Source organism: Trachinotus anak, unplaced genomic scaffold, assembly GCF_046630095.1.
Source record: "Trachinotus anak isolate AG129_WGS33_773 ecotype Australia unplaced genomic scaffold, CSIRO_AGI_Tana_v1 ptg000013l, whole genome shotgun sequence".
In the NCBI taxonomy this organism is placed as follows: domain Eukaryota; kingdom Metazoa; phylum Chordata; class Actinopteri; order Carangiformes; family Carangidae; genus Trachinotus; species Trachinotus anak.
Window position 1 is genome coordinate 8,831,674 of NW_027273864.1, and position 18,917 is coordinate 8,850,590.

The 18,917-nt window shown below is 41.1% G+C and overlaps 1 protein-coding gene across 1 annotated transcript in view; it reads left to right on the top strand.

Moving 5' to 3' along the window:
• Positions 1-18,917, top strand: part of suclg2 (succinate-CoA ligase GDP-forming subunit beta) — a 90,772-nt gene that overhangs the window by 30,370 nt on the left and 41,485 nt on the right. Inside the window, exons 3-9 of the mRNA XM_071493678.1 lie at positions 7,474-7,573; positions 8,615-8,705; positions 10,671-10,823; positions 11,856-11,945; positions 13,296-13,392; positions 17,344-17,505; positions 18,761-18,903. Of these exons, the coding sequence (XP_071349779.1) occupies positions 7,474-7,573; positions 8,615-8,705; positions 10,671-10,823; positions 11,856-11,945; positions 13,296-13,392; positions 17,344-17,505; positions 18,761-18,903 (836 nt within the window). The remainder of the gene's footprint in view (positions 1-7,473; positions 7,574-8,614; positions 8,706-10,670; positions 10,824-11,855; positions 11,946-13,295; positions 13,393-17,343; positions 17,506-18,760; positions 18,904-18,917) is intronic.

Consider the following 18,917-nt stretch of genomic DNA (forward strand, 5'->3'; position numbering starts at 1 on the left):
GCACCTTCGTCATGTCAGAGGTTTCATTTGATTTTCTTTTAAGTGACCTGCTCTTAAGCCACCAGTCCATCATCTTGGCTTTTGTCTGTGTTTGATAGTTAATAGGCTACTGATAACTGGTGAATTTTGGCACAATCTCAGGGTAGACTAACCGTAATCATCCACATGTCCTTTCCAATGTCACACTGTAACCGGCTTAGCTATATCACATATATGTTGCAAAACAGTTGTTTGCATTGCTTATGTCTAACAACGCTGCAATAAAGCCAATAAAAATAATACTGTTTAAACAGTTTTGATAAGATTTGATTTACTATTGAAAAGCTTCACGGTCATACGTTGAGAAACACTTAATTTAAACGTTAATTTAAATGTTTTGAACGCTTGACCACAAGGGGTTGCTCACAGACCACCGGTGGCCCACAGACTAATCTTTGAGAAAGACTGCTCCAGAAAACAACAATGGTGTTGGCACTGTGTGTTTATATGCGTGGGTTGTCACATATAGTGTACTGTTCTCCAGTGGCGTCAGTTTTAAAGAAATTTGTGATTGTTTTGTTACTAATAAGACTCAGCAACATGTGTGACAACATCGCGTCTCTCATTGTCCTTGTGAAAAAGGTTAGTGTTAACTCACTTAAAGGAGATGTCTTATTTTTACTCTACTGACACTGGGCCAATTTTTGTTTGGACCGTTTGGGACATTTTCAGCACTATGTCTTTCTGTCAACTGTACGCCGCAAATGTGCAGTTTGCAAGAGCAGAAAATTACCTAATTCTGGAACAACAGATTGTTTGAATTCACACTGCTGCTGCTTGTTTGTTTGTGTGCAATATGTGGCCATTATTGTTGAAGCTTATGTATACTTATGAGACTGAGCTGATCTGTGCACACTAATAAAAGAAATTCACTTGACAAATTTACATCCATTAACCATGCTGCTGCTGTTTACGTGGCCGGAGTTTGAAACAAGTATTATGTTAATAACTTCTACGTAAATGGGTTGAGGCTCATTTACACAGCTATTAACTGGTAATGTCAAGTCAAAACATCATTGCTCTTTCTTCTCCATCTTACCCACACATTCTGACCTTTACCTTCGCCTGTGCTGAGCTCCCTCTCTTTTTAGCCCTCTCATCTCTTATCTCTGTCTGTCTGCTGCTGCTGTCTCCTGCTTATCCTCTGTCACTCTTTCTGTCTTTGTCTGTATTGCACAGCACCCCTCAACTGATGCTCCACCCTCCTGTAAAATAAACCTAGCACTACAGCAGTATCTCCGTGTCCTTGTTTGCCACTTTGATCACATTGCTGGGGAAATAAATGAGTGCAGGGACTTTGCAGGTATCTCACCCCACTCCCTGCAGCGCTTCTGCTGATGGACAGAAATCTCTCGTCCCTTCAGAGGGCTGGCCTGTCACACAGAAAGACAGATGTTAGTCTGCAGTTTTCCTGTCTCCACTACCTGCCAAGATAAGAGAGAAGATGGGGAGGGGCTGATGTGAAACAGGAGGATCTTAACATGGCCACACTGGCCCACTGACAGACACAGCACCAGCTTCATTCAGAAACACATACTATGCAGAAACACTTGCGTACACAGAGATTTTGAGAATCTGCAGAAACACACTTAAGCACTTGGGCAACACAACAGCTCAGACACACTTTTCTCTGGCCTCTCCAAGTACCTGTTGTCATCCCATACACGAGCTGGCTCTTAGGTCTCTCCTTTGGTAAGAAAAAGCCATGCGACTGAAATTGTCTTAACAGCTGTAAATAGGCTTTGCGGGGTAAAGCGGCCTGTCTCTCAAAGAGCTGATTTCTGTAAGCAGCTTAGTGTTTCCACCTCCTCATTACGCACCCTAACCTATTCATGTTGTGGGTGAGATGTGGAATTATTTCTCACACATCCCCTCTATCATATTAGGATGATACTAATGTGCCAGAAGAAGTGAGCATGTAGCCTATTATTTGTTGTCAGGGTGCTCTGCATAATTGTGTTAGCATGAATCGGACCTAAGAGTTAAGCTGGGCTTAGAGATGGAAGTGCTAGTAGTGGAGTGAATGTACAAACACCATTGTAGGGAGCTCCAGCCATCAGGCATGCTTCATTACTCATCAGTGGAAATGGCTTTGCGGCTTGTCCTCTTGCCCAGCAGTGTACCACCAGCAGATACTGGTGGCTTTTCGAATAGTTTTATCTGCTATTGTTGATGCTGAACTGATGAAAACAGTTCAGTCAGTAATGAGAAGTGAAAAGCTGCTCATTTCTGTGAGAACTCACTTATTTAAACATTTTTATTATTGAGATTTTTGCTGTATTTTTCCAGTTAACTCTCTCCTGATGTGGCTTCATACAAGTAAAGTCTTTCGCAGAGGCTTCATTCTGAGACAAATGATTCCCCCTACAGATATCCCCCCGTGGTCATTTAGCACCCATCGTTCCACAACATCGTTATCATTACCGTCACCCCTCTGGTTGTACGGCAATGAAAAACTCTCCACCAGAGGTTTGAACTGCACCTCTCTGTCACTGAGAGGAGACCAGGGCCATCTCAGGATGTCATTAGAAGTGCTATCTATCTCTGAAAGCCAGGTGGACTTGTCCTCTAATGAGGACTCAGCTGTCATGTAAGCAGTGACTGGACTGGAGGAGGTGTGACACACAGGTGCCATTGTCAGTCCGGGACACTGATATTCTCTTCCACTGAGTTACACCGAGATAGCATCATTAGAGGCAGAGACGGACACAGGGACAGGGGGATTGACCAGACAAGACAGTGAGATGGTAATGATATATTTACTTGTAAGGAACAAGGAAATCAAATTGTTGTTATCTTTGACTTTTTTTGCATCTACCTCTGTGTGTTTGTCTGTTGTTGTGTAAGTCCCAACATTTGGTCTTACAGGCATGCCACTAGCAAGAGGGCTTTTCAGAGCGTGGTTAGGTTTTATCAATGTTTGTTGACTTTTCAACCTCAACTGAACAGGCAAACACATTTAGCTTTAAGAATTCCAGGGCCATTATATGTCAAGGTAGATGAAAAACTAAAGATTTTATTTTTCTATCTCTCCTTCTGGTTCACCTGCCATCACTGCATGACTGAAGAGCCATTTTCTCTCTGACCTTTTCGCAGCCTGGCGAAATTGGAAAAGGTAAAACTTTATGGAAAGCTGAACTTGTCCAAGATAATATCAGCTTCACCACTGTGGTTAAACATAAGCATTGCACAAGGAGTCTAAACATTAAAAGCAACCTGTTCCATTTCCTCGGCCCTGCCGGTGCCAAAGTTTAATGAAAACATAATGCGTTGGCAGCAGTATTATACTGAATGTTACACAGAAATAAGTGTTGGCCTGACTTGACCTTCTTTATACACATGCGAGGGAAAACAGCATGCATATATTCATTTTTCAACTTCTGCAATTAGTAAAGCTTATCGGATAGTTGTGTTTTAAGTCATTAGTATCCTGAGTTGCCTATGGTACTTTGTGCTACAGTAGGTTATGAGTTCATTGTTCCCAGTATCAGTGAGCCATGGATGTGACACAGCAAAAAGCCCTGTGGCGAAGTGAGTCAAAAGCTAGAGCTGCTGCAATAGCTTTCTGCAGCTATCAATATGCAGTTGACAACATAATTGAGGTTATTTAATGACTCTCCATGTGCCACTAGATGGAAGCAAATGGAATCACAGATTGTTCTTTCTGCTTATAGTACTGGAATACCCCTGAATTATAAATTATATTTCAGATGCCGGGAACCATTTCCAAAAAAATGCTGGGAGAGGAATAATTACGCCTACGTTATTTGTTTTAATGGTTTGAGAGATTGACACTCTCAAGACCTCTCTTTTTTCCTAAAGATTATTTCCACCTGTTTGGCAGCAATCAACACTCTCCTGCATCATAACCAGGAGATGCACTGTCATGATGAGCGCAGATGCTGAAAGTTAAGAGGTCTTTGGGTTTGTTTTTGTTTTTCTTTCCCTCTAGTGTTAATGGCATCTATCCATAGGAAGGCTCAGGCTCCCTGTAGTGTTTGATCGTGGCTTTGTGTACTTGTGTTTGTTTTCACCACTCTCCCAAGAGTTTGATTAGTCTCCTCCATTTAGCCACCGCATTACTTTCATTACAGCACACATGCACGCTGGGGAGGGCCGCCCTGGCCGTTTTCTCTCTTCATGCAGATGGTAGCCCCATCTTAGTCCCTCTGGATTGGCGCACAGCCTACATCTGTCCCCTACCAGCCAGCATTCCCCTTGTGGTGCAGCCTCGAAGGCTTAATTAAATATCTGATCAACGCTAACTCTGCTGCCGGCCACCCATGGGCTAATACATGGAAAGAGAGCAGGGGGGAGAAGAAGTCCTTTTAAAAAGTCCACGGATAAAAAAAAAGAGGCTGAAAGAGACACTGACTGTAGAAGTAACATTCTCTTCGCCAGCTGCTGTCACTGGCAAGCAGACTGGGAGTTGATTTGCACTCATTACTGGGAAATGAGTAAGGCCCGAGGATGATGACCGCATTACTCCGATTGCATGTGATGTGATTGGAGATGTTGTGCGATGTTAATCTCCTCCCCTGTGTCCCCAAGATATAGAAAATAAATGGAGATGAAAATCTTTCTCTGCATCTTCATAGTGGGCCATGTATGATGCAAATAGAAGTGGAGAACTGATTATGCAACCCCCCCCCCCCCCCCCCCCCCAAGAAAAGGGTTTTCATTCAGCTAATGACCAAACCACTTTCTGCAGGAGGTATTTCTAATTATTGTGATTGCAACAAGTAAAGAAATGATTTGTTATGTATCTAGTACATCTGTATTCTGCGTATTTCATACTCACTGGATGAAAAGATACATTTAAAGACACATCTTGGACAATATATTTCATACATACATACCCTCAGTGTACAGGTTTAATACTGTGGGAACACCTTGAGTTTCAACAGAGTTTGCTGGAGTCTTGACTGTTGATTTCAGACACGTGCCCTTCTTTCCCCTTGTTCGCCACAGTTTGTGGGTCGAATATAAAAACATGACTTACCTCTGATTTTACATACAACCACTACTCTTTTCCTTCCACTCCCCACTTTGCTCCGCACTCATTAGGGACCAACCTTTGAATGTTAGAGGCCAGCTCATGTCTATCATGCTACCAGGTAATGGTCACCCTGCTCTTTACCATGCACCATGTTCACTGTGATCTTTGAGGACATCATTATCCCTGAAATTCCAGCAGAGAGTGGTGTAGCAGTGTTAACCAGAGGGGCTGGTGTGATTCTACAGAGACTTTTGTTTTTTCTATGAGAATGATTTTTCACTTTTTTCATGATAGTGTATGAGATGCAGTGTAAATGCATTTTATCACCATACATCTTCTGTTCCTGTCAGTTTGTCTCTACTATTATAAAGTTTCCTCTTATTATCAGCACATGGCTCTTTCAGTACCTGTTCATAATTGCTGATATTGCTACAATATCTTGTTGTGTGCCGCATAATAAGCAGGTTTGCTATCAATTACTACTGCAGCAGGAATGAACACCTGCCTCATTCTCACCCCATTACCTTCCCTGGCACATTACATGCCTTTTAATATATTTAATATGTCTTCACTTTAAAACCATATCTTGCTTTTTTTTTTTTTTTCAGGACCTCATCAATGTGCCAGTACTCTTACCTTTCTCCACACCTCAGACAATGCAATCTCCCGTTTGGACTACATTATTGTTCTTCCACTTGTTTCTTTTTTTTTTTTCTTCTTTTAAAGCAAAAGTCATTTCCTCCGTACCGTCCCTCTCCACTGCACATGCCCGCAGGACACTATTTCATCTTGCTTTGAACTCTTTTTAATTTTGCACAGTAGCAGTTTTTTATTAACATATTTATTCATTTATGACTCCTCTCAAAACCCTTTGCATAAGAGCACACCTTTATTCTCTCATTCTCTCTTTCCCTTTCTCCCCTCTCAGCTCTCCACAGAGAAAGGGCCTCACTAATGCAGTGTTAGTTTAATCCCTGCCACCCTGTCAGAGGCTATTTTCCCGGGGACCTTTTCTTACAACAGCAGCTGTGAGCACACTCAGGGTTCTTAGGCTCAGCTCCTGTCTAGACATTCTCCATCCTGCTCATAGGGTTTCATTTTGTTCTTTTTTTTTTTTTTTTTTTTTTTGGGAACGCAGGGAGGAGCTTGTCTCAAGCCCCCAAGGTCAAGGTGTCTTTCTAAACATTTCACAGTGGATCATCCCCTTCCACTCTCTCTACCACCCTCTTCCCACCCTGATGGCAGCCACCTGCTAATGGCTGAACTCCCCCACCTAGGTAATAATAGCCTAGCCAGAGACCATCTTTCATCATGTGTCTTCGCTCCATTTGAATAGAGGGAGATTTTGGGCAGGATGCTGAATAGACAGCCGAGGGGCCTCCTCCTGATGTGAGAGTTCTTGCAGTATGGCAGTGACAGCAAAGGGTATACAGGGTGGTTTCATAATTGGAGCAAGGTCATGTGAAGTTTTCCAGCAGTTACGCAGTTGCTTCTTGCACAGAGATTTGTTTTGGATGTGTTTGGATGCTTGTCATGAGGAAACACACCAGTGAAACAGTTTATGTGGATATTGTACATGCAAGTTATATTTAGCAGTGTGATTCTAGAGATTATGATGCAGGTCTGGTCTAAACTGAAATATCTCTGCAACTATTACAGTTTATATTTTTAGAGAAGATGAAGCACACTGTCTTTGATGATCCTGTCACTTTTACCCCCTGCCTCACCATGAGGTTGACATTTTTGGATATATCTTAATAAGAATTGGATGGCTTCCCAGCAAATTTGGCACAGATATCCAGCATGCCCAGATAATGAATCTGAATGATTTTTGGTGATCCCTGACTTTTCTTCCAGCTCCACCATCAGGTCAAAATTCTTCTTTTGTTTATGACTAAATACCTGCAAAACGAATCATTCCCATCAGCCTCAGCGATACTTTGTGTTTAGTACTAATCGGCAAACGTTAGCGTGTAGCATGCTAAACTATGATGATGGTATTGCTGCTGAACATCTGCATGTTAGCCATGTCACTGCGAGCATGTTAGGAGACTGACGTCAGTGATAAGCTCAAAGCATCACAGTCTCATCTACGTAGAGTTTCACAGAGTCACTAACATGTCTGTAGACTCTCAGGCTTGTTTAAAAGATTTCCATTTCGATGTGGGTATTCCTGTACTACACTATAATTAGTTGTACTGGGCTAATTTTCCTCATGGATGGCAGCTGGCAACCATAATCCTTCTCACACCTCACTTTCAACTGTCTCGTCTTCTCTTCACCACTTCATTCAATTAGATAGACGGATAAGTGGCAGACTTAAGGGGGCAGCCAAGGTGCTGAGCCTATATCTTAAGCGTTTTGTCTCACTTTTCTGTCTTTCTTTCAGTCCATTTTCTCCCTTTCTCTCAATCTGTCTCTCTTTGTCTTTTCAGATGCCAAGGAGATTGTGCTGAAGGCTCAGATTCTGGCCGGTGGCAGAGGCAAGGGGGTGTTCGACAGTGGCCTTAAAGGTGGAGTGCACTTAACTAAGGAGTAAGTATCCCCCTATGTGCATTTCACACTGTGAGTTACTGTGGGAGATACATTCATATTATTTTCTCCTACGACAGCAGCTTTTAGAGTGAGGAGGCTCAAAGAGCTCTCTGAAGATGTTCCCTAGGCACAAAGACGCACTCAGGATTACTTGTGCTGCAAATAAACAGTTTTTCTTTCTTCCAGTGTCTTGTTTTGGAACAACTACCCTCAATTAAATGTTGAAAAAGGGATTTTAAGGGCGGCAGAAGTGTTGTGCACCCCATAGTGATTTCTCCTCTCTCAGGTTGATTGGGTTTTGTGTCTCTGCTGAGGTTCATTTTGTTCTATCTTGGAATTACAAAGTGTGATAGCTATATCCTTCCAATAAGGACTCAGTCTGAAATCTTCTGCATTTTTCAAAAGGCTAAACAGCACCTTGAAAGAGCTCAGGTGCTGCATTCTCTTCGACCAAGTTTCCATAAGGTAAAGGTACCTACCCCTTACTGCCGCCTTAAAGGCAAAAAAAGTGATTTATGACAATTGTCCCAGACATGCATCATCTTCACCCTACTTCAGGGTTTGGAATGGCTGGAAACTTTTTCCAAGTGAGATGCTGAAGTTCATAGTCCCCAGACAGTGACATGAGCGCACAGTTCACTCTCCTCTCATCTATCAAATGATGTGTACAACCCCTGGCTTCATTTGTATTCACTTACAAAACCAGAGCAGGCTTACAGAGGCAGACTCGGCATGCGCGCTGCTTTTAAACAGAGAGGATAAGTAGAGGTTCATTCACAGAGATGTGTAGATGTATCAAAGTGTCTCCAAAAGCTGTGCTTTGTCAGAATATGTTACATTAATGCCTAGAAAGTGCTGAGGCATATCTCTCTTCAACTGAACAAAGCTCTGGAGAGATAAAGACATGCTTCTTCATCTGTCAGGTTACCTGCTTTTCTCATCTTTCATTTTGTGAGTGGATGATCTGTGTTTCTTCTTTGGTAAAAAAAAGCTTGTTGTTTAAAGAAGGATATTGTTTGACCTATAACCTCTCTCCTTCAGTCCTGCAGTGGTTGGCGAGTTAGCTAACAAGATGCTGGGTTTCAACCTGACTACCAAGCAGACACCTAAAGATGGAGTGAAAGTGAAAACGGTGAGCCACTGTGCAGATTGAAGTATGGAAAGATACACTTAGCTCTTTTCTTGTTGTTTTCTGACCTCATTTCAAGGCATTTTGAGTCCAGTAATACAATTCTGTAGAATTAATGACTGTGACGGCAGTCTGGCTCTATGATATTTGTTTTTTCTTCTTTTTTTTTCTTCCTAGGTTTAAATAGTATCTGTTCACTGTTGTTTACTGTGGGTTTGTGCTGGCTGATGTTATGGCTCATTGCATAAATAAAAGTCCCACTGTGAATTTAAAGTGTTTGGTAAACAACTGTTTCTATGTGCCACTAACAAGCAGGAATTTGATTTTCTCTACTCGCATGCTGCATGCAGTACCTCCTCAAAACAGACATTTCCAGGTGATGAAGCCCTCTCAGCCTGTGGCTTGTGTGTGGGTCCTGCACTTTTCCTTTGTCTCTCCTCATTTTTGTTCACCCCAGCCGCTCCCCACAGGAGCTCCTGCTCCCACTCCCACTGCAGCGTTTAGGTAGAATCAAATGAGTGTCACACTTTTTTTTTTTTTTTTTTTCATTCATTTGAGCAGAACAGCCGTTAACTGATCACTGAGCAGTGTTTCCCCCGGTTAAGTGTAATGTACATTCCTATGCTTTCATTTAATAAATTCAACAAAATAATCACACTTTTTTCAACACTTTGTTGTTCTGGATTACTCGTCTGGAATATTTGATCCGCTCATTCTTTGCTTTGTAGTCCTTTAATCCAAATCGGCTCTTGTCGCATATGTCATGCCTGCAAATGTTTCACAATAAAAGCCCTGTTAAGAAACGAAGGGTTTCTACCCACTAAGGGCTTTTAGTTTGAAAAGGTTAGAAATTGTTGAAATTGAATTGTGTAGTTTGTATTAACACCATAATTCAATAACTTATCAGGGCAAACAGGAGCTGATCAAAGTGAGGCCTGTTACCTTCTGATGCTGGGGTCAGACTCTCTCAGTGTGAGAGTGGAGACTCTGAAATGAAATTAATCAAGTGCACATAAATTAGGTAAATTGGTTTTTTTATGTAATTTTCTTTTTTTTTCCCTCAAAATAAATTTTTTTCTTTGGTTTCTTGGGGGCACAGAAGGTCACAGCCACCCCCTCCCCTCAGGGCGATGGTAGGGGAGACACTGGTGTACTCAGAAGCTTTGCTGTCAACCTGCCAATGGAGCTTGCATCAACCCTTTACCCACACTGCACCACAGAGCAGGGAATGCCACAGAAAAAATGGCAGCACTTCTGCAGCTACATGGTTTTGCTGTCATGATATGGGTTGAGGGATGCAGAGAGAAGATAAGGAAAGGTTTGAGAGATGGTTGTGCGAGACGACTGAGACAAAACCAGGGTTTGAGGGGAAAAAGAAAGACCATCACAGTAGGAATAGAATATGTTAAGTCTGGCTGAAGAATCAGGCTATAAGTCAAATGACAGGGAACGTTTGAGTGACTGGAGAAGACAGTATTTGAACGAGGAGAAGGGAGTGCTGCCTGTTAACATGGAGTGTAGAGAAGGCTATCCATCTCCATTCACTGGGTGATATGGTGAAAGCAGAACAGAGGGGCTGTGCATGTTCAAACAAACACTCCAACTAGAAAACCTGCAGCCTCTTCACAACCAAGCAAATTATATTTCCTAGCGTTTTTTCCCTTTCTTTTCCAAATGAGCCTCTTGCTTGCTTCCTCTCTACACTTATGTGTCTTATCCCCACCCCCACCTCAGTTTCTGTCATTCACAACACATGAGATTCCTCAGAGAGATGCTTCATAGATTTTGACCCTGCTTATGTGCCCGTGTGTTCAGACCAGTATTAAATATTATGTAACTTTTAAAGATGCACTATCATGTCAAAATGCAAAATTTACCAGTGCAACAGTTTACGTTATCGTGAGTCAACTTGGCATCATAGTGGCATTCATCCATCAGCTCCTCTTTCTCCTACTGTGCCATGTCCAGGTGATGGTTGCTGAGGCCCTGGACATCAGCAGGGAGACCTACTTTGCCATCTTAATGGACCGCTCCTGTAATGGTCCTGTGATGGTCGGAAGCCCCCAGGGAGGTATGGATATCGAGGAGGTGGCCGCCAGCACCCCAGAACTCATCTTTAAGGTATATGATTTGTGGTGGTTCATATTCATCACTGCGGTATCAGATGCAACGAATAAGACAATGTCATTTTATCTGCATCAAAACAGTGCAGGAGTTTAAATTGATCAATCTTGTCTGGTACAATGGAGGCTAAAAGTGCAAATCCTTCACCATCTTTGCTCAAAGTTTTATTTGACTTGACATCATGCCAGGACTGGATTTCCCAGTGGCTCCTACAGATGGAAGCTGTTCTCTGATTCGTACTTTCTGCTAATGCAGTGAATTTTTTGTCCTTGTCTGCACGCACACAGCAGCAGCTGAACGAAATGCACACAAACAACATTGCACTTGAGCTTAACATGAACAAATACATGCACAGAAAAGCCTCCTGTGTTTTGTATTATATATAGGTTCCATTTAGAGAACTTAATCCATTGTAGTCACTTTACTACTTGGCAACAGGTCAATGTCAACAGACGTACTATTTAAACATTACAGATGCAATATGCCTGCCTTTACTATTGTTTCACGGCTCTCTCTTGCTGTAGTCCACAGATGTTAGAGTAGATTGTTAAGATCCAGCTAACATTTATATAATCTATTATTTCACTGAAGATTTCAAATTATATATGTAATACACAGCTGTTGTGTTGCTATGTAACACACATGATAGCGCTGTACACCATTCACTCATCTCATTAAAATCTATATGGTCCAGACCTAGTTTACACAGACTATACAGCTAATGACAGTTGCAGTTGTAATCTCTTGTTCTCTACACCATTGTGCACTCTGAAATCCTATAGAAAAAAAAACTAACAAGAGCCTCTCACTATCTGAAAGTCGAGGATACGAGGGTCTAATGGTCATAAATCTACCGCTTCAGTCCCAACTGTCTATTCACTCCATGTCTGGCAGCTTGCCACTGCTTAATTATGATGTCGGCAGTTTAATATGAACATCCGCTTTGTGTCAAATTATAGCCCAGTGTTCACTCACTTTCTCTGTTTGTTTCTCTGCATCTCTCTCTCACTTTCACTGCAAATCTTGTAGGAAGTCATAGATATATTTGAAGGTGTGCGAGACGACCAGGCGCTTCGAATGGCAGCTAATTTGGGTTTCAAAGGACCTCTGCAGAGACAGGTAATGGGCGCTGAAGGCTTTAAAGCCACAATGCAAAGAAGAGGCAGACTGATCTACGATACGCACACACACACATACACAGAAAGACAGATGTATGCTCATTCACAAACAAACCAAACTTTGGCTATTATTAGTTTTCCAGAGGCAAGTAGTGAAGTGTCATTACACTACACTTGCCAGGTGGTTTATTGTCATGTCTGGCAGTGACGCACTGTACTGTGCCAGGCTGAGAGAGCCGACATCACTAATGATACCATTATTTGATAGAACATGCTGCACATTGATTTGTGAGTGAATCATGCAGTAAGAAACAAAAACTCATCTCATTGGACAACCTATGATTTTCAGGACAGTTGAAACAAATTTTTTTTCCTGTCAACTTAAGTTTTACAATGTTAAGGCAGCATTAGTTGGTAGAATGAAGCCAAGGAAAAACAGCGGAGTGACACCCCAAGTTCACATTCAGAATAGGTATGTGGGCCTAGAAGTGGAGTTCCTTTCAAAGCCATTTGTTTCTTGGTGTCAGATCACTAATTTGTTTTCTTTTCCACAGGCTCCACGGCATGAGAAATCAGATTAGCTCAGAATCTTTAACACACGGAATACATATAAATGAGCCAAATGAATCGGCTTCTGAGAAGCAAACTGAGAGTCGAAGATGTTTAAGCTTTGGTTGCATCCCATTGTAGGTGATCCTTTTAGCAGGATACTGAATAGGCATTGATTTTAGCCAGGCAAGGAGAGAAATAGAGAGTGATTGGTTAAGTGTCTGCATTGTCAGTATGCTTTTCCTTGGTTGCTGTGAGTCAGCTGCCAGACAGTTTAATTCAGATATAATTACAGCTCTTCTAAAATAACCTTATTGCCTTGAATGCAGCAAGAGATGTCAGCCGAGATCCCTTTTAAAATGGGGATTTTGACCATGATGATTTAAGTATTCTGCCATTTCTGTGTTCCTCTGTTAAGTGGCTATATTCATCTTTTGCCCCCTTTTTGTCCGCCTTATTGTAAATATCAATCCTGTATATAAAAAACCAACAACAAAAATATGTACAGCTATTACTGGCATCTGAAATCTACTTAAATGTATGTTATAATCTTAAGTATTTTATATGCAACCACATTACAGCAACCTGTGCTGGTCTGAGTATTAATCCATGTCTTATTTACTTATTGTGACACCTTCTGAAACGAGAGAATATTCATGAAAAAAACAAACTCAGACAGCACAATGTTGAAGGTGATTTGCCATGTTTTATGTAGCCTGTGTGGGAGGCTGAGTGGCCTTGGCGGGGTGGGCTGCTCAGAGCCGAACCATCAGGTAATTACTGTCCTCTGTGGACCACGCAGGCAGCAGATCAGATTAAGAGGCTCTATGATCTGTTCCTGAAAGTCGACGCCACTCAAGTCGAAGTCAATCCTCTCGGAGAGACTCCCGAAGGACAAGGTACCTTGTATCATGGAAAGTGCCTGTTCTGTGTGTGCGTGCGTGCGTGTGTGTGTTGACTTGGCCTCTGTCTTGTGTGCATTATGTGTGTCTGCACTCTGTGTCATTTATGTTTTTTTTCCTGTCAGTAACTGTCCCTAAACCACATTAAAGCTCTGTAATATTTGAACACATTTCAGCGTGAACATGCAGCCACCCACTAATCACTGACTGTAGGATACAGACACACTATCTCCTCAGGTCTGAATGCATTTAAGAATGTGAAGTGTAATTGCAACATATTGACGTCAGCTTCTTGTCTGGTTGACTTTGTCTGGATCAAAATCCAAGTGGCTTCAGGGAGCAGAGCTTTACATATTCATGGCATACTGATGTTTTTTGATGTTTCCTAGTTATTGATGATTAACAAAAGGCATACAGTCTATCATCAAGTAGTAATGAGGAACTACAAATTACAGCAACAGCTGCAGGCACTTCCCTCATGAGTAACCTCTCAGGGATATTCTATATATATGTAGGAAAACATCTTGTAAGCATTGCACTGGGTGTTAGCAGGTTTTAAAAATGACTTGTATTCAGTTTTACATACAGTATATGAAGCCTTAAAAGTCACTGCAGTGGTACATGTGCACTGGGGTTTTATATTTTCAGTGTAAACATCTATGTCAAATGTGTTTTAATAATTATCTCCACCAAGAAGGTTGTTTTCACTCATATCTGTTATTTATTTTGTTTATTTGTCAGCAGGATTACCCAAAAAGGACTTAACCGATTTAAAAACTAGGTAGAGCGAAGGGGCAATGACCTGGGTCAAATCTATTAAATTTGGTGCACATCCAGTTAAAGTTGCGGATCCACAATTCTTTCATCGCATTTTTCAACATTTTTATATTATTATTATTATTTTCTATTGAATCCTAGTTATTTGTCTTGTGTGTTTGCTGTGTAAAGAGGTGAACACTTTAGCTCCAACATTTTAAGTTTTAAGTTTTTTTTTTAAATCTGAGAATCAAAAGAAAAAATCCAAAATCAACAAAAAAAAAGTTTTTGCCCTTAAAGCCCCATTTAGAAATAATTGTTATATGATCTCACTATTCACTCATATATCTGTGTCCTCTATCTGCTTGGACATCTACCTGATTCCTAATGTTTAATAGTGTGCTGAACCAAAATTACATTATTTACTGTACATATACTAACCTGAAACATGTCTATTTAATGTCTTTGAATGGATGAAAGGGAGATCATAGCGAATCAAAAGGTTTAGAAATTATCCCTCTAGATTCTTTATAGTGGCTCAGCTGAGCCTGTTACTGTACATTTTCAGTGTGAAATTAAACTGAAATTAACTTCAAGTAATTAGCTTCAGGATAAACTTATTGTCTAGCAGAGAAATAAATAATGTCAATCCTTTGTTCAAATATGGATTGTCACAGTGAGACTGATGTCCAAATTCATCTCATTGTTACGCTGTAAAGGCTGTGTACAAAAGAAGTGGTACTAATGTTAGGTGAATGGAGCTCTAAATTGGTAGTTTGACTTTTTCAACAAGTGACAGTCTCTCTTTTGTACCACATCAAAAACAATCCCAGAATTGCCCCTCCTCTTGCCACTTGTCAACTGAAACCTCCTTACATGGTTTGTTCAAAACATGTTATTAGATTTTTATTATATTTGGGCTTGAAAAGGTCTTTGAAAGTTCTAAGATTGACTGATATCTGCAGACACCCCTCAAAGACAGCGTAGTAATTTTCACGGCCTGCTTCTCTAGACTGTCTTCAAGATTTGTATCTGATACCAGGTGTCCAATGGCTTTCTTAGGGATTTGGATCACTTATCACAACAGTTAGAGGCCCAGGTTCAAACTCTGGGGCTCAGTGCCTGCCTCAGTCCACTGCCTATAATCTTTGCAAAAGTTTTCCTCTCTCCGATTCTTAAGTTTTGCCTGATCGATCAAAACGCTTGAATTCATAAAGAAAATCAGAAATACGGGTAAATTTCAGTCCCAGCGTTGCCACTTGACAACATGACACAAGTGGAGGTTAGCAGGTTAACATTTCAACTGCTCTTCACTCAAGTAAGACAGACTTAGTCATGAAGCATATAGTAGCTGTGATGCTGGTTGTGCTGAACTTGCTCTGAACTTTGTTTTTCTCCCAAAGAAATAAAAGTGATTGTCTTGTCTGTGGAACTGAACACATATTGACTGTGATGTGTCCTATCAAGAGGTATTACAAGACGCTGAAGATGCATCAATTCTTTGATGTTATTTAGTCTCCTCAAAAAACAGATTCTTGTTCAAAGTATGCTTCATCAAAGATTGACAAAAGCAGTTTGTTTCACGACTTCTTATGAATATTAATGATTAAAATGACTCCTTTCAAACAGTGGATTTATACTAAGAGGTACGAGTTTCCTTTTCTACCAGCAGGGAGAAGCGGTGGCTGTGACTGAAGCAGGCTTTGCAGACCAGCTTCACATTAAAATCAACTCAGTCTTTGGTTCGATTTGTTCACATGTCACAAGGGAGTGCAGCTATTACCCAGCAGGCATTCAACAGACGTGTATAGGAAAGGAAATTTTCTCTAGGGGGGGAAATTTGTATTTTTGCGTCTCATTTGGTAATAACTGAATTCATTTTGTAGATGGACGGCAATAATAGATGTGTCAAAACAAAAATAAGGAATTGTGTAGTGGGAGAGCTACTTTACCTGCAGGACACAGTATGTTTACTCCCCAGTCTCAGGAGAGTGTGCCTGCTGCATGTACTGTGTGTCTATATATGTCTTGTGTTTATGTTTCTTTGTCTGCATGTCAATCCTCAAGTCAAATCCCTGTGCATCCTTATGGACATTTTTGTCCTTTTCATTTTTGATTTTTGATCATTTTGGTTGTGTAATTTTTCCAACAGTGTGTAATTATAATTTTTTGGGGGGCGGGGGGGATTTCAACCTCTATTTTGTTAATATGTTTATAATACACTGTTTACACAAGATAGTTACACTCAGGACCTGGTGACAAAAAAGTCCCCATTGAAATATTTTTACAATTTTTGATCCCTCTGCCATTACAGCATAATATCACACAGTCTGTTGTTTAGACTTTCATTCTGAAGTCCTGCCTCCAAAATTGTGCTTTTTACTGCAGATCACAATTCCCACCCCCATCTCTCTCCCTTTCTCTGTCACACACACACACACACACACACACACACACACACACACACACACACACACACACACACACATATACACATATACACACACACTTTCAATAGAATATAATATATTATGCTTAATAGTTGTGTAACATTTTTGTATATGACTTGCAGTAGGATGTTGAGCTATAAAGATCCCCTTAGCATTTAGTGTATGGAAAATAATTTGTACACAAAGTTGGATATTTGGTAGTTGAAGATTATGATCAAGACTGATTAAAAACATTATTCAGTGGAAATGTAAAATAACATTAATATATCATAATTTCTTTGGCAGTTTTTCTTGGTTGACATTTTTGTCAAGGACCTCAGTGTAATTTTTTTTTTAAGGATGCACAAGGGTTAAACTTATTTACTAATTTTTTTTGCCTGATATTTTCCCAGGTAGCTTCATGAATGTGTTTTCTTTGAAATACACTCTCTTTGAAGTGTAAAGGAAATGTGCACTTACTATAATGGTCTATCCCTTAGAGGCAGTGTCAAAAACACATGCCTTAGTGAGCCATCCTCTGAAGTAATTAAGACCAGTAGGCCGAGGGGACACCCCTCAGTTCATTAATTTCAGGTTTTAGAAATGATAATTAGTGGGCTTTTTTATGTCTGAAATCCTCCTTCTCCTCTCTTTTACCTCTCCTGCCATCTTCCTCTTTCTCATGTTTGTGTTTCTTCTTTTGCTGTCTTTATTCCTAACTCTGTCTTTGTCATCTTCCCATTCATCCACACCTTTGCCCCAGTGGTTTGCTTTGACGCCAAGATCAACTTTGACGACAACGCTGAGTTCCGTCAGAAGGCTGTGTTCGCCATGGACGACATGACTGAGAGCGACCCCACAGAGATGGAGGCAGCCAAGTGGGACCTCAAATATATCGGATTGGATGGAAACATTGCATGTTTTGGTATGAAAAAAAAAAAACCCATAACAGGACAGGTTAATTCCTGCGCACAGACACACACACATCAATAAGTGAACTCCTCCTGGCATAAGACTTTAATGCGTCTCTTAAGTCACGTAAGTGAAAGCTCGGACACAGTTAAAACTCAGTCAAAGTAAAGGCAGCCTGGGCTGTCCTCCAGTCCACGTTACAAGCAGCTTTCTGAGGACTCCAGAAGGAATGCTGCCATAACCAATGCGTTCTAATTAGCTATAATCCGCCCAGAAAGTCTCCAGTGAGCCAGATTGTTAGCATTCTCATTAAAGGCCCACTCTCTTGTCATAAATCAAAGCTTTTACAGTGTACAGCAGCACTAACAGGTGATCTCACTTCTTACCCTATAGCCTCATAAACACATTAGATGTCTGTTAGCACTACACCCCCCCCCACACACACACACGAACACACCCACGTACACACACACACCATTCTGCATCCCCAGCTCCCAGCCTCTCTTAAAGTAACAACAGCTTTTAAGGCCCTGCAGCTTCCTTGAGAGCTCTGTAAGCCACCAAAGTGACAGCTGTTAAAGCGAATTTCCCTTTTATTGAGACCTCGGTCGGGGAGCTTGCCAGGACACAAGTTCAGCTTGGCTAAACCAAATGAGGTAAGACATTTTTGTGCATTTGGCTCCTGCACAACTCAGCAGGGTAGACGTGCTGGCAGTTGGCTAAATGATGACACGGGCTGCAAAAAAGTGCAGCAGAACCTCTTTTAATCAACACTCTTTTCTCTGAAGATGAGAGTCGAGTCATAATCAAATTTTCTCTGTGTTGCCTAACTTGACGCATTGAATGTTCCTGATTAGAAGATTTCCAACCGATTCACTTTTTAAGTGTGACATTTTTTTCAGCCATTTGCTCTTCTTTGGTTGATGAATTGCTGCTAGATTCCTTTTTGGGTGTTTTACAGTACATGTCATCTTTCCTTCAGTGCTGGTGATGTTATGTTAATTAACTGAAGGCTGTTGGCGTCACATTTTAGAAAGTGAAACTTTTGGACCTAATGGTCAGCTTCATTATAGTTCATAAATAGATGTAATACATTGCAAATTAGGCTATTGTTAGACTCTAGTACCATTAACATTCACTCAACATGCTTGACACCATAAGTCTCACTCTGAAAAGGGACCACCCATTTGGTTAAACATTGAGTTATCCTCCATATTTCAGAATATATATTTGCATAGTAGTTGAACTGACGCAGTGAATTCTTACAGTGAATGGAGCTGGGCTGGCCATGGCCACGTGTGACATCATTGACCTGCATGGAGGAAAACCAGCTAACTTCCTGGACCTAGGTGGAGGCGTCAAAGAGAGGCAGGTGTATGAGGCCTTTAAGCTGCTCACTGCGGATCCTAAGGTAGGGACAAACCT